This window comes from Drosophila suzukii, chromosome 3, assembly GCF_043229965.1.
Source record: "Drosophila suzukii chromosome 3, CBGP_Dsuzu_IsoJpt1.0, whole genome shotgun sequence".
NCBI lineage: Eukaryota > Metazoa > Arthropoda > Insecta > Diptera > Drosophilidae > Drosophila > Drosophila suzukii.
The window spans coordinates 90725672-90739896 of NC_092082.1; the positions used below are offsets into that span (position 1 = coordinate 90725672).

Consider the following 14225-nt stretch of genomic DNA (forward strand, 5'->3'; position numbering starts at 1 on the left):
CACTGCTAAGATTCTTGAAATTATTCCTTATAATTAGACCTGTCCTCAGGTTTAGTATTGAACATGGCTTTGGCCTGAGGCTTTTCCCTCCCAGTCCAAAATTTCACATTTCTGTTAGGAGAAACGTCGAAATTTACTAGAGTGTGGGATGTCGTCTTCATGTCTCCAGGTCTTTATCTCTTCGTTATCCACTGGCAAGTCGTCTGTCTCGGCAAAAAGGACCTTAACCTTCGCCATTCGAATGCCGTAGCGAACCTTGTAGTCGGCGGCTTCTAGTTGCGGAAGACAGCGCCGGTTTATGAGGAACACGAACGACTGACTTGCCTTCATGTCCTCCTCTGCATTAACAATGCTCCAGTCCGACATGTCTATATCGAGATTCTGGGCTCTCAGGCAGCTCAAGATCCGGCTGTGATCCCTTTGACCCTTAGGCAACCAGATGCGGGCACGCGGCCTCCAGGGAATCTCACTGGCGTGGACGAGCCTGATGCGTAGGCCATCCCAGGTGTCGGCAATCGTGGCTACACACTCCGCCAGGAAGATCTTGGAGAAGCCGTCGTCGCATCTGATCACCCGGTGGCCTCGGATCACGTCGGACGAGTCAAAGGACGGAATGGGACCATCTGGCACGGCCATCAGTCTGTCCGTGACCATGTTTGCAAGCCTGGTCTCGATCTCCTCCCACTTTTGGTTGAGCAGCTGTCCGTCCTCGTGCAGCTCGTCCACCAAAGCCATCACCAGATTGTCCTTGGCCACCTCATCGGTCTTTCTAGCTTTGGTCCGACCTGGACGCTTTGATCTTTTGCGCGGCGGACTACCGTTCTTGACCACCGAGCTTTTTGGCATAGGTTTCGTGGACTGGATAGCCTGCATATTCCTCCCTTTCCACTGCTCGAATTCCATCAACACCGCCTGGTATCGAGCTTTGTCCTGCGCATCCTTGGGGTGCGTCCTGCCTTCCGCCTCGTTTTTGGCAATCCTGCCGAGAACGAAGCGAGCCAGACTCAACCTGGCCTTTCGTATCTTATAGGGGTTTTTTTTATTCGTCTTTTGCTTGGTTGCCTGAGGAACTTCTTCTTTGTGATCCGGGAAATCGTCCTGCGGGGAAAAGGACCCCTTGTCATCAAATGGGGATTCGGACTTCATTCTACGACGCCATAGAGAACTATCCAGATCTTGGGGAATCAAGTGGGCAAGTAAGTAAAGGGAAGCCAAGGATCATCCACTTACCATCATCATCATCGATTATTATCGTGTCGGTGTCCTGATCAGCCTTGATTTTCTCCCAGGAGCAGACAGTGCGCTCCATTTCAGTTCTTCAGGAGCACAATAATAAACATTTACCACAATGCTCTCAAAATCAAAGGAACTTCCTAAAAAATACCAAAAGGTAAGTGTCTATGATAAAAAGTTTGCGCGGTTTCAAACCATAGATGTGGGTTAGAAATATTTCAATTCATTTTTCTGAACTCTTAAATATTTAAAATATATAAAATATATTTAAATATGTATTTATACTACAACGTTTTATTGGGCTTAATAGAACACAAATGTCTAAACGACGATAAAATGGAGATAGAATTTACAACGATAATATCAACATGTTTTGATGATAAGCTGAGACTTCGTACACAATGAATAAAGCTTGTTTTAGGTTTGGACAAGGGTAGCCATAAGAAATAAGAACTAGCCATTATTTAAGGTAAAGTGCACACTGTCTTCTTAATTTAAATACGTACTGTATATATGTGGCATGTTTTTAGATAAAGCTAATGAGTATGGATGGGATGGATGGGAAATTCCAAAGACCCGAACAATTTTTGAATTCCTGCTGATATGGATTTGTGTATATTTTATATAAATGCATAGAAGAATATAGATTTATTTTAAATTACTTTTATTAGTTATGACCTAAGCACACAACTTGTGTGAGTATAAAAACAAAAGCAGTAAAATAAATGTTTCGTCTTATTTCTGTTTTATGTTGTTGTTGTTATCCTCCTGTCACATCCCATCCGTAATTTCTGAAACAAACGTCTGATCCTCCTCTATAATCGGCTGAGCCTCCTCTATCTGGTTATTTTCGTCCATCTGGTGGCTTTGCTTCAAACGATCCTCCTGTTTCCTCTGACTGTTCCTTTCTAGCAGCAGAGCGAGTGTACTGGCCAATGCGTATTCCACCACCTCCACACAGGGCCACTCTCCAGGTTTTCAAGCCATCAAAAACCAGAAACTTCGGCCGATTTCCCCTCCGCTTAGTGAGATCTAATTCCTTTATTTTCTCTATCGCAGTGTCTGAGAACTGAGCTCCTTGAGGTACTATCCAGCCAAAAGCGTTAACCTCCGTCTCCGTCGCCTGTGGAATCTTTTCCTCCTGGTTCTTCCCATCCGTAATTTCTGAAATAAACGTCTGATCCTCCTCTATAATCGGCTGAGCCTCCTCTATCTGGTTCTTTTCGTCCATCTGGTGGCTTTGCTTCAAACGATCCTCCTCTGTTTCCTCTGACTGTTCCTTTCTAGCAGCAGAGCGAGTGTACTGGCCAATGCGTATTCCACCACCTCCACACAGGGCCACTCTCCAGGTTTTCAAGCCATCAGGAACCAGAAACTTCGGCCTATTTCCCTTCCGCTTAGTGAGATCTAATTCCTTTATTTTCTCTATCGCAGTGTCTGAGAACTGAGCTCCTCGAGGTACTATCCAGCCAAAAGCGTTAACCTCCGTCTCCGTCGCCTGTGGAATCTTTTCCTCCTGGTTCTTCCCATCCGTAATTTCTGAAACAAACGTCTGATCCTCCTCTATAATCGGCTGAGCCTCCTCTATCTGGTTCTTTTCGTCCATCTGGTGGCTTTGCTTTAAACGATCCTCCTCTGTTTCCTCTGACTTTTCCTTTCTAACAGCAGAGCGAGTGTACTGGCCAATGCGTATTCCACCCCCTCCACACAGGGCCACTCTCCAGGTTTTCAAGCCATCAAAAACCAGAAACTTCGGCCGATTTCCCTTCCGCTTAGTGCGATCGAATTCCTTTATTTTCTCTATCGCAGTGTCTGAGAACTGAGCTCCTCGAGGTACTATCCAGCCAAAAGCGTTTACCTCCGTCTCCGTCGCCTGTGGAATCTTTTCCTCCTGGTTCTTCCCATTTGTAATTTCTGAAAAAAACGTCTGATCCTCCTCTATAATCTGCTGAGCCTCCTCTATCTGGTTCTTTTCGTATATAAGGTGGCTTTGCTTTAAATGATTCTCCTCTGTTTCCTCTGACTGTTCCTTTCTAACCGCAGGTCGAGTGTACTGGCTAATGCGTATTCCACCAGCTCCACACAGGGTCACTCTCCAGGTTTTCAAGCCATCAGGAACCAGAAACTTCGGCCGATTTCCCTTCCGCTTAGTGAGATCGAATTCCTTTATTTTCTGGATCGCAGTGTCTGAGAACTGAGCTCCTCGAGGTACTATCCAGCCAAAAGCGTTTACCTCCGTCTCCTTCGCCTGTGGAATCTTATCTTCCTGGCTCATCCCATCCGTATTATCTGAAATAAACGTCCGATCCTCCTCTATAATCTGCTGAGCTTCCTCTATCTGGTTCCTTTCCTCCATCTGGTGGCTTTGCTTCAAATGATCCTCCTCTGTTTCCTCTGGCTGTTCCTTTCTAACCGCAGGACGAGTGTAGTGGCCAATGCGTATTCCACCACCTCCACACAGGGTCACTCTCCAGGTTTTCAAGCCTTCAGGAACCAGAAACTTCTGCCGATTTCGCTTCCGCTTAGTGAGATCGAGTTCCTTTATTTTCTGGATCGCAGTGTCTGAGAGCTGAGCTCCCCGCGGTACTATCCAACCGAAAGAGTTTTTCTCCGTCTGCTCCATATCCTCGGTAGATGAGGTAATCCGTTGATCCTGCCCTGCTGCCAGGGCGGCTTCACAAGGTATCTCGCTAGCGTGGACAAGCCTGATGGGTAGGCCGTGCCATGCTTTTCTAATTTTGGCTACACAATCCTCCAGGAAGATCTTTGAGTAACCGTCTTCGCACCTGATCACTCGGTGGCCTCGGATAACGTAAGACCAATCGAACGACGGGTTTGGGCCCTGTGGCACCGACTGGAGACGTTTGGCCACCATATCCGCCAACCTCGCCTCGATCTCGTCCCATCTTTCGCGGAGCAGGCAACCGTCATCGTGGAGCTCGTCCACCAGAGCCATTGTCAGGTTATCCTGGATCAGCTCGGTATACTTCCAAGTCGAAATGGACTGAAAGGCATCTGTACACGTTGAACCGCTTGGCGCCCATGATTCGAATCTTTTTCGCTTCCGATGCCCATGGAGGGTTCTATTTGGGGATCTCGACTGGGGCAACCGATTGCATCCATGTCTTTGCCTCGAGACCTGTGGGAATTCTGACTGCGTACGGCGACTCCACAGTGTGCTCTCCAGATCTTGGGAAGCTGAAAAAACAAAACTTAGTGGGAGGGATTTTAAGCCATAACCGGACTTACCAGCATCATCGGATCCGAAGCTTGAGTTTTCCCAAGAGCAGGATGTCCCAGTCAAGCTCTGTCCTTCGGGCGAATACCTGGGCATGGTTCACATTTAAAGTTTTTCATACTTTTACGAAAACACTTTCCAGAAATAGTGTGCCCGCAGCGAAAAAGTTAAAATATCCCAAAGTAAAATATCCAAACGTTCTGATATTTTGATCGTTTTTAACAAATAAAATACAAATAATATGAATTGTCTTCTATGAAATTGAAGTCTTGACTGCGTTTTTATGATCTGGTTGTTCAAACAAAACCAGAAACCGATTTCAATAAACAACTTTCAATTCTTAGTTCTATACTGCTTACTACAACATTTGAATTTAGCTCCAGAGGAGAAAACTTAAACGATTGAAAGATTCACAGTAATCAATTGTTAAAACATATTATATAAATTTATTATTTCAGAGAAAACGTTGAAACAAATATTTTAATACTTTTACTTATCTTTAGAAATCTAAAATGGTTCAAAAATTTGTAAAAGCCCGACTTCAAATAATATAAATAAATACAAAAAATAAATGAGAAAGCATTCTTGCAATTTTGGAAAAACTTCCTCTTTTCTTAAAGTTGGTAAAAATTCTTTTACATATTTCCACGTTGGAAATACCAAATTCCCCCACACAGTAAATGCACAGATCGTATAGTTTAAAGTATAATCGTACCTAAGTGTAATTTATCATATTGCCCGCCTTATCTTCCCTACAAATACAAGCCGTAATAATCGTCAGTTGGCTAGTTGTCCACCACGTTCATATCGAGGAGCAGCTTCTTGGTCTGCAGGTCGATGAGCCGCCGCTTGGCCCTGGCCAGCTCGGCCATCTCGTTGTAGTATATCGTTTCCGCCTTGAGCTTCTCGTCCAGCTGGGTGGTGGACTCCGCCAGCGAGGCGTTGTCTGGCGGCATCATGTTCTGCATGTCCGCTGGTTCCGTCTCCTCGCACCGGTCCACCACCACGGAGTTGTCCGAGTTGTCCACCACGTACTCATAGAAGGGTTCCTGCAGCGAAATCGAAGTGACCTTAAAAACCAGAGATCGGATTGGTATGTAAAAGAAGGTGGAGTGGGTAAGCAGCACAAACCTCTTCGTCCAGATGATCGGCCACCTTCTCGATGATGCTGTCCACATCGTCAAAGTTGACTTTCTCCAGGGGATCAGCCGCCGTTTGCCGGCGCTCCAGGCCGCTGAAGGAGTTGGCCTCCTTTTTGGGGGTCATAAGGTGCTGGTGAGAGTGATTCAGGCTTTTGGCCAGATTGTTGTGGCGCCGCACAATGTGTCGCATTAAATTGGAGGAAGAATGCTTCGAGGACAGGGTTTTACCGCAGTGCATGCATTTGGCCATGAACTCGGAGATGCGGATGAAGTGGGCCCACAGCTTGTTGTTCTTCCCAATCACCTTGTTGCGCATCTCGGCAGCCTCCTGGCTATGCCGCTCCATCTGCTCCTGCTCCCGATCGCGCTTCACTCCCATGATGCCGCGCACCGCCGACTTGGTTTCGCCCTCGCCCTCGGCGAGCTCCATGCTAAGGTCCTCGGAGGCCTCCAGCTCGTCCTTGAGCTCCGCCAGCATCTTGCCCTCCTCGCCGGCGAAAATGGTGCGGGCCAAGAGCTTGTGGTTCCGGATTAAGTGGCGCGTCAGGTTGGAGGAGGTGTGTTTGGAGGACAGTGTTTTGTCGCAGTGCTTGCACTGTACTATGTACTCGGTCAGGCGGTGAAAGTGCGCTAGAGCCTTGAAGTTTTTCCCAACCATCATCAGCAAATCCGAGGATCGGGTTGCGCCAGCTCCTGGCCAATTTGTTTGTAAATTGCAATTGACGCGTTTATTTATCAAATTGCTATTATTTTCGCTGCAAAAAGTACAGTGTATTTCGGGGTGTGACCGTTTGCGGGAAGTCAGTCTGCCAAGTTAACAGTTTGCCTGATTGGTCATATTTCTTTTTGTGATAAGATTGAGGGTACCCTTTGCACTGTTATATTGTTAAGCTAACGTACTTTTAATACAAATGTATCGCGACTAAACAAAAAAACTTAATTATATTTTTGTAAGCATGTGGAATATAAATAAAGAAAACCATTGTTAATTTTATTTTCTGATTTTCCCAATTCACAGAGTTGCCATTATGTTTAAAAACTGTACCTTGCGTGGACCAGCTGATCGAAATTCAGTTGTCTAACAAAAGTAGAGAAATTATTTAAATGAAGAAGTCTTAAAAAAATCCTAAATAATTATTTAAATAAAATTTACTTCGAAATTATTATTTATTTGAATTTATTTAACAGCACTCAGTGTGCTGTTAGGCGCGCCTTAACAGCGCAGCGCTGCCAGACCGCGGCAAACGTCAAAAAAATAACCCTACTTTTTTGACACGAGGTGCTGTGCGTGTCTTTTCCTTTCTTTCTCGCTTTTTACTCGAACATGGGTAAGTCGACTCTCGCAAAATGCGTCGAAATATCAAGAAAATGGGCTGAAATTGGCCTGCGAACATGATGAGAGTGCGCACAAAGTACGTTTACAACGGCATCGAGCGAAACGCAACGCGAAATATGTGAATTAAAAGAAATATGAGTGATTAACTTGGTGCCCGTGCAATGCGGCTTCATTCAGTGCTCCTCCAACGTGCGCCCATGTTCTTGGTATTTTCGGTTGGTTTTCGAGTGCCTTGACTACTTTACTAATCTGTTATTATTTGTCCTAATACCAGGTATTAGCCGCGATAGTGCACACAAACGCCGGGCCACCGGAGGCAAGCGCAAGTCGCTCCGCAAGAAGCGCAAGTTCGAGTTGGGCCGCCCCGCCGCCAACACCAAGGTAAAGATAATCCCCGGTAGTCCCTATAAGGTGGTTCCGATACCGAGCTCCAGTTTCTCATACTCCGGTTAAGCGTGGTCGTTGGGGAAACGTACACCTAGGAGCCCAACACATTCAGTGGTTTTATCTTACCACAAGTACCCAACCGACAAATCGACCATGTGGGTCGATTTCTTGTATATCATAATAATCATTTGGAAGGTATTATCACCTTGAAATACAACTTTGAAACCCTTTCATCACATGCTTAAAATAGTTATGCTTAACCTCCTCTTAATGTCTGCAATATCATATATCTTTTTTTTTTATTTACAAAAAGTGATTCAATAATCAACAATTGTTAAATTTATTTTATTTATTTATCTTGTTACTGTTATCCCTGACCATTAAGTATGAGAAACCGGTCCTAGGCTTACCTTAGAATACAAAATGATGTTAACGCGTGTCAACTGCAATTGTGCTCTCGAGCACTCTTCTTGATGATTGAAAAGCATTATGTTCGGACTACTGATTGTAAAGCATAAACCTAGAAATGTATTCCCCCCAAAGAAGCCCAAATTAACACAAAACTCTTCCCTTTCAGCTTGGCTCCAGCCGCGTGCACAAGGTGCGCACCCGTGGTGGAAACACCAAGCTCCGTGCTCTCCGCTTGGAGAACGGAAACTTCGCCTGGGCCTCCGAGGGAGTGGCGCGCAAGACCCGTATCGCCGATGTGGTCTACAACGCCTCCAACAACGAGCTGGTGCGCACCAAGACCCTGGTGAAGAACAGCATCGTGGTGATCGATGCCACGCCCTTCCGTCAGTGGTACGAGGCCCACTACGTCCTGCCCCTGGGACGCAAGCGTAACCCCAAGCACGCCCAGAAGGAAGACGAAAACGACGTGCTGACCAAGAAGCGCAGCGAAAAGGTCATGAAGAAGTACCTGGAGCGCCAGAAGTACGGCAAGGTCGAGCAGGCCCTCGAGGATCAGTTCACCTCCGGCCGTATCTTGGGTGTGTATATGCTTTGTTTACGATAAAAGCTCTTTAAAGTGATGTAAAAACTTTAGCGATCCAACTACTTTATTGCATCGATCTTGTTTTAAGAGAGATGCAAGCCTGTTGGGTGTGATTCGGCTTGTCATAGTTACTCTGATTTCATTGTTTTGAAATCTTTTTGGTCTTTTTTGCGTTGCCCTGTCTAATTATTTACCCTTTTCCCTTCCAGCTTGCATTTCTTCCCGCCCCGGACAGTGCGGTCGCTCCGACGGCTACATTTTGGAAGGCAAGGAGTTGGAATTCTACCTTAAGAAGATCAAGTCTAAGAAATAAAGGCACTAGATAAGCTTGCAGACGCGATCTGCAAAGAAAAACAGAATAAAACAACTTGTTTTTTATAGGAAGTGCATTTGTCTGATTTTTTCTTTCAATTTGCCTGGTGTATAAAAATACGTATGGCATCCAAAATATGGTGTTCCTTCAAGTAAACACAGTTCGTGGATAGTGGAGAGCCAACGACTCTCCCTTAAATGTCTATTGAATTTCGTTTCATAAGTATGATACAGTAATACGTTATCATTAACAATAGTTTAAATATCATTCATATTGGCTATAATTACATAACGCAGGCAGGATTGTGGTTAATCCCATAAAGTACAACAAATTCATGTAAATTTGAAACTGCCAATTACAATCTTAGCGCGCACTAAAGCTGTTTTTCTGGTTAAATTTTTCATCTTATACTGCTGTCATCTAAAGTTCCTAATGTTCGAATAGCATGGTCATCACGGCCATTAACGCAATGCCAAATATCAGTGCTAGCAGCTGCTTAACGGACTCCATTCGCTCCTCCTCCTTCAAGAGATCAGGTAATACTGTGACCAGAGCAATGTGCAAAAAGCCGCCGGCAGTGAACGGCATAATCCACGAAGTACGTGCCTCTGTAAGTGTAAAGATAAGATCAGTTGTTGTCACCTGGCAGCTGGCAAGCCCCTTTAAGCTTACCCATGGCCGACGTTACGCCGGAGCCGCCGATGGCCACCAGAGCGCCGAGGAGGCCAGCTCCCGCCGTCAGAAGCTGCGCACGCGCGGCATCCCAGCGACTGAAGCCGGATCGAAGCAGGATGGCGAAGTCCCCCACCTCGTGCGGAATTTCATGTACTGTAAGGAGGGATATAAATGAGATTCTGTCCACTGGCAACGTAGATTCTGAAGTACTCACACAATATGGCAAACGTGGCCAGGATTCCATGCCTGAAGGAGACCAAAAAGGATCCTGCCACGGCCAGACCATGTGTGAAATTATCAATTGAGTTGGCCAAGAGGTTGAGATACCCAGCCACCTTCCTGGGCTGATCCTTCTTCTCCTTCGACTTCAGTTCCCGTTCGCGGAGGAAACAAACTTTATCCACGTCCTCGATGTCGCAGGCCCCTCCACAACTCTCGGAGGTCTCGCCCTCTGGCAATTGTCCTCCATGTCGTCGCAACAGGCAGTTGGCTATCTCCACGCACTTGGGCTGCGGATTCTCCTCGTCTGCGCTGGCATATCCGGAAAATATTTTCTCCACAATTGTGAAGATGAGTATGCCGGAAAGAACCCAAAGACCCGACCGCAGCGATGGATGACTAGAGGGATCTGTGGAAGAGAAAGTGTTTATAGAGATTATTTTATAACTTGAGGTTTGCCTTGGGAACTCACCTTGATTATCGCCTTCCCAGGCTTCTGGCAGCAAGTGAAGGAATACATCGCCCAGAAGACCACCGACTGCGAAGCTCAGGAGCACTCGCAGGAGTTTTGATTCTGCAGCTGGAGGTCGGGAAATCAGCAAAGTTTGCAGTTAAAATATATATTCTCTCTTTAGAAGCGGTCAACTTACGATCTTTGTATCCCTCTTTAGCCATTTTCTCCTCCGTGGGAATGATGATCAGTGGGAATATGCCACTCAACCCGATGACCACCGATCCCAGCAGAGAGAAAACCCATGGTGTGTACTCGAAGCTCTTGAAGTACTCAGGCACGTAGTTATCCATCATGTTGGAGTATATCATGGCGAAGTGTTCATCGAAGAAGCTGCTGTGGTTGGTCATTTTAGGCTGCCTTACTGCTGCTGTGAATGAGCTGTTTTGTGCTGGAACTAAGGATATATTCTTCGGTCACTACCGCCTGCTCATGTCCAATGACTTTCCAACGATTATGTGCGGTGTACGATGGTCTTGAGTCAACTGAAAGTCGAAATTTTATTTTTGCTGTTTAAGAAATTGTCAATCCACACGTTAATTTTGATTCAAATATGAAGTTTGGCAAATATTTTCCCTAAATCCGCCACCTGGCAACAAAATCATTGAATAACTAGATGCGTTTCTCAGTATCAGACACACGGTGATGGGAAAATCTTTTAGATATGGACAATGTCAGCCATAATCAATATATGGGCAGTGATAAGCAGGTCTCTGTAAAATTTAAGCACAGCGACTTAAGTGTGACTAGAAGGAACAGCAGTCAATCAAACTAATACCATTGCCCGATAATTAGCTCGGCAGGATGAGTAATCGAGTCCTGCCCCACTACAACCAATAAAATATTACTTAATTAATTGCAAAAGTAAATTTCCATATCAATGCAATCCTATGGACCTTATCTTTAGTACAGGGTTTTATGAGGTTTTTCGAATTGGATGGCACAATTAGTATACAGCTTGTTAGGAATCTAAAAGATACTATATTAATAAGATTACTGTACTCGATTCGTTTTTTTAATGAAAACATTTACAATGCGGTTCAAATTCCTGGGTTTTAAGTTTAATATAGTAAAGTAGTATACAAAAAATAACTTTTTTAAAAGACCATCCAAGTAAGGAACCTAATTATACATTCCACTTGTAAATCACCCTTATAAAGACCATTAACTACACTTATATCACTGCTACCAGTCAAAACAGACCGTAAATTGAGCGAAAAATAATAATTTCAGCAAGGCCAACTCGATAACCGTCGATTCCAGTGTGCACAAACAGACTGAACTAAATTTCAGAAGACGCTGGGCTCGAAACGCCCACGTCAAGATACTTTGTTTCCATTTGATTTCCGATTTGATGTGCACGATGCAGCTTAAACTGTTCACTTTTCCAGCGATAAGATTACGATGGCGCTGGTACAATGGAGTGGTACGATTTCGGCGGCTTTGTTGAACGGCAATACTACACATGGGTATTGGGGAATCGGAATCGGTGACTGGGAGTAGTAATCGCAGTCAGATTCAGAGGAATATGTTGCTGCCACCGTCTCAAGAACTGCGACTATACCTTAAGTTCAAAATCTACATTCTTTTGGCAGTAGCGATGCGAAAGACGAACCCGTGAGCGAAAGAACTACTATAACTATGGCCGACTCTTATCTTTCACAGTCATTGTCATTGAACTATCACAAAACAAATTATTTAGATTAGATTTAGACACCGTGTAATTACCTAAAAAAAAAGCGGGGAATTTCTAAATATTCTAAAACTGAGAAGCTGTACAAAGAGTGTCTATCAAATCTTTAATTTTAGTTCAATTGACATGATCTAAGCTCGTTTTGATCCATGTCCATTTCAATTTTAAACTGTGTAATTGTAATTACGCCATTTAAAGATTCCCTTTGTAGAATTCCATAAAATACGATAGCAAAGAAAATCTTGTTGTTCGAACTCAATCCGGTTTATAAGGCTTTATTTAAAGTAGTCAAAATTCGTTAATAGGAAGCCACTCAAGTTTGTTTGTATACATGCGTCGACCACTTGAATAAATACTCCAATTTTAGCACAATAAATGAGGAATATTTATTTAGCTGTTGGACTTAATTATTGTGTTTTTCGGACGAGCCTTCAATGAAAAGACTGTCTAGATTTCCGACAATCCTGTATGTATTAATCCAAAATTCGCAGATCATTATGTGCGAGTCTAAAAGAGACAAATTAAGTAGCACAATTTTCTTTATACATAGAACTCGTGGACAATAGATTCTTCTGCGCTTCAAAGCTGATTTGTGCCGTGTGGGTATCTGTATTTCAACTGTAACTATCACACACTTGACTGTTGCTAATGCGGAAATTTATGCTCCAAGCTCCACAAGTCGTGTCTTATCGCGCCGGTAACTGAGCTCGTTATGGAGGAAGAATCAGCTTTACCAGCCGTTCATATAGAAGAATTGAATTGAGAGTGTAATTAGGGGGTTCCATAGCTAGCTAAGTTTATAAACTTGTATAAAATATTGCACTTTAAAGAGTTGCTGACTCGTAAATAGCTTCTGAATCATTGTTGTCGCCTCTAGGGCCGTAATTTTTCAGTGGATCATCAAAATGTCCGAGATTATTTTGCACCCTGCACTAAAATGAGAAATGGCGGAGTGAACAAGCTTTGATTATCAATCAAAACGTGCGGAACACAGAATTTAAGTGAGAAACTGGGTCCCTTGGGGGAGATAAGGTCAGTGCCTGACCACGATATCAACCGAATATATAGAGAAATCATGTACATATTATTTACATGTCCTAAAATAAAGAATTAAAAGGTCGGAAAACAAACACTGGTACTTTCCCGGTTATTTATCAAGGTATAGCTCTGGGATACTCGTCATTGTTATAGATAGATTTGTCATTCTTGTAAACCACCTCTTTGTTTTGATCTGGGTGACATGTACTGAAAATAATTTCTGAAAATCACAAGGGTACGCCAGCAAAGAGAATCAAAACCCTTCGATTCTCCATAAAAATTAATAAACAAGATTGAAGCCGCGAAACCAGTTTGCAAAACAAGTTATCATTGTATATTTTATTGTTGTTCAACAAAGTCTAGTCGATTTGTTTTTATATACATATGTACATACCGCTGATAAAGAGCAATACACGCATAATATTATAGTGTTCAGAGCACGGATTTCAGATTAGATTGAGCACTGTTGAAAATTTATCAAATATGGCCGCTATTAGTGACGTGTGGATGATAATCTTACACTAGGTTAGTTATGCCGTTATGCATGCTTGAAGATCAATGCGGAAGTTCATAGTTTTACTGTAATACATGGTATTTTCTCTTGGTTTTGTTGTTATTGTCCATTAACCACATGATAAATTAAAGGAACGAAACAAAAAAGGCCTCTCATTGTACATATAGTATTTTACACATTTTTATGTACAATTGTACATATAACTGATAAGCATTCCGTCTTTTTTAGTAATTTTGAACTTAACTATACTATAGATATGTTTTTAAATCGATTCGGTTAATGTTCAACTCAAGGCAGAAATGTCACATAATCAGAAAGTCAATGTAGCACTAGTGATTTCCATAATTTTCCAGACTTTGATTGCTTTAAAACTCGATTCTTGTGAAATCGGTTCGGATTATTATGCAGTTATTTTTACCGTATTTTGGTTTGCCACAGGTTAACGTGCTCTTATCAATTTTATGGTGGCGAATAAAAAGCAAACTTTCGGTTTTGTTTCAATGGGCTTTTATGCGGTGGCCGAAATTGTTTGGTAAATTACTTTTCTATTGCGTAGTAGCGATCATTGGCACCCGTTTTGTTTTTACTCCGCAGTTACGGCTCGGATTCACTTTTATTTCGCTTGGGCTCTGCCGAAAGTTAAATATACACTTGGCCCCGCGGAATTCGAATTCACGGGCTTTGTTTGCGATGTGGTCGCCCCGCGCGTCGCTTGCTAAAAGTTACAAGCTCGCCAAAAACACATGCATTTATACATTTGTTTATACATTTCGAGGGCCGTGCGGAAAATTGCATTTGGGATGGCAAAACATAAGTAAAATGTCGCGCTATCGATAGCTTATCAGGAACTATCGTTTGGTATAGCACAGATCCGAACCAAGGTAGAAGACTCTGATAAAAGGGGGTATTCCTGAAAATAGAAACTTCGCATT

The 14225-nt window shown here is 43.4% G+C and overlaps 5 protein-coding genes, 1 long non-coding RNA gene and 1 other non-coding gene across 11 annotated transcripts in view; 3 read left to right on the forward strand and 4 right to left on the reverse strand.

The window, feature by feature from the left end:
• The window catches only part of LOC108015488 (small ribosomal subunit protein eS8), a 65477-nt gene extending 56758 nt beyond the window's left edge, over positions 1–8719 (forward strand). The window contains exons 1-4 of one of the 2 annotated variants that reach the window (XM_070996100.1): positions 6922–6941; positions 7224–7330; positions 7914–8325; positions 8540–8719. In XM_070996100.1, coding sequence (XP_070852201.1) covers positions 6938–6941; positions 7224–7330; positions 7914–8325; positions 8540–8643 — 627 coding nt within the window. In that variant the 5' untranslated portion in view covers positions 6922–6937 and the 3' untranslated portion in view covers positions 8644–8719. Of the gene's footprint in view, positions 1–6921; positions 6942–7222; positions 7331–7913; positions 8326–8539 lie in introns of those variants that run through there. The other variant, XM_070996099.1, reaches the window with a different exon arrangement.
• LOC108015464 (uncharacterized) lies at positions 115–1312 on the reverse strand. The gene is made up of 2 exons (XM_017081895.4): positions 1231–1312; positions 115–1175 (listed from the first exon to the last, which is right to left on the reverse strand). The coding sequence occupies exons 1-2, from the start codon at positions 1307–1309 to the stop codon at positions 115–117; spliced, it is 1140 nt and encodes a 379-aa protein (XP_016937384.4). The 5' UTR covers positions 1310–1312.
• On the forward strand, positions 1446–2597 carry LOC139353026 (uncharacterized). Its single transcript, XR_011604126.1, has 2 exons — positions 1446–1702; positions 1764–2597. It is a non-coding gene; the product is annotated as an uncharacterized lncRNA (long non-coding RNA).
• On the reverse strand, positions 1881–4643 carry LOC108015461 (uncharacterized). Its single transcript, XM_036819618.3, has 2 exons — positions 4483–4643; positions 1881–4431 (listed from the first exon to the last, which is right to left on the reverse strand). The coding sequence occupies exons 1-2, from the start codon at positions 4565–4567 to the stop codon at positions 2078–2080; spliced, it is 2439 nt and encodes an 812-aa protein (XP_036675513.3). The 5' UTR covers positions 4568–4643; the 3' UTR covers positions 1881–2077.
• Positions 5164–6421, reverse strand: LOC108015491 (uncharacterized). Of its 2 annotated transcripts, none has more exons than XM_036819683.3 (2): positions 5603–6421; positions 5164–5520 (listed from the first exon to the last, which is right to left on the reverse strand). In XM_036819683.3, the coding sequence occupies exons 1-2, from the start codon at positions 6272–6274 to the stop codon at positions 5257–5259; spliced, it is 936 nt and encodes a 311-aa protein (XP_036675578.3). In that variant the 5' UTR covers positions 6275–6421; the 3' UTR covers positions 5164–5256. The 2 variants fall into 2 exon arrangements, with proteins under 2 accessions (XP_036675578.3, XP_065722518.2); XM_065866446.2 differs by having other exon boundaries at positions 5164–5541; positions 5603–6420.
• On the forward strand, positions 8424–8469 carry LOC118878148 (small nucleolar RNA R442). The gene has a single exon (XR_005014682.1). It is a non-coding gene; the product is annotated as a small nucleolar RNA R442 (small nucleolar RNA).
• Positions 8720–8808: 89 nt separating the features above from the next.
• On the reverse strand, positions 8809–14077 carry Zip99C (Zinc transporter Zip99C). 3 transcript variants are annotated; one of them, XM_065866443.2, is made up of 7 exons: positions 13712–14077; positions 13174–13242; positions 10188–10533; positions 10010–10117; positions 9533–9946; positions 9316–9471; positions 8809–9251 (listed from the first exon to the last, which is right to left on the reverse strand). In XM_065866443.2, exons 3-7 carry the CDS (start codon positions 10396–10398, stop codon positions 9073–9075), a joined length of 1068 nt encoding a protein of 355 aa, XP_065722515.1. In that variant the 5' UTR covers positions 10399–10533; positions 13174–13242; positions 13712–14077; the 3' UTR covers positions 8809–9072. The 3 variants fall into 3 exon arrangements, with proteins under 3 accessions (XP_065722515.1, XP_065722516.1, XP_065722514.1); XM_065866444.2 differs by lacking the exon at positions 13174–13242 and having other exon boundaries at positions 13835–14077; XM_065866442.2 differs by lacking the exon at positions 13174–13242 and having other exon boundaries at positions 13712–14076.
• Positions 14078–14225: the final 148 nt, after the last annotated feature.

Coding starts and splice junctions, on each gene's coding strand:
- LOC108015464 (XM_017081895.4), bottom strand. CDS start 1,309: ATGGAGCGCACTGTCTGCTCCTGGGAGAAAATCAAGGCTGATCAGGAC. Junction 1,176..1,230: donor AATAATCGATGATGATGATG/GTAAGTGGATGA, acceptor TGATTCCCCAAG/ATCTGGATAGTTCTCTATGG.
- LOC108015461 (XM_036819618.3), bottom strand. CDS start 4,567: ATGCCCAGGTATTCGCCCGAAGGACAGAGCTTGACTGGGACATCCTGC. Junction 4,432..4,482: donor CTTCGGATCCGATGATGCTG/GTAAGTCCGGTT, acceptor TTGTTTTTTCAG/CTTCCCAAGATCTGGAGAGC.
- LOC108015491 (XM_065866446.2), bottom strand. CDS start 6,274: ATGATGGTTGGGAAAAACTTCAAGGCTCTAGCGCACTTTCACCGCCTG. Junction 5,542..5,602: donor CCGATCATCTGGACGAAGAG/GTTTGTGCTGCT, acceptor CTGGTTTTTAAG/GTCACTTCGATTTCGCTGCA.
- Zip99C (XM_065866444.2), bottom strand. CDS start 10,398: ATGACCAACCACAGCAGCTTCTTCGATGAACACTTCGCCATGATATAC. Junction 9,947..10,009: donor CTGGGAAGGCGATAATCAAG/GTGAGTTCCCAA, acceptor TCTCTTCCACAG/ATCCCTCTAGTCATCCATCG. Junction 9,252..9,315: donor CGGCGTAACGTCGGCCATGG/GTAAGCTTAAAG, acceptor TTACACTTACAG/AGGCACGTACTTCGTGGATT.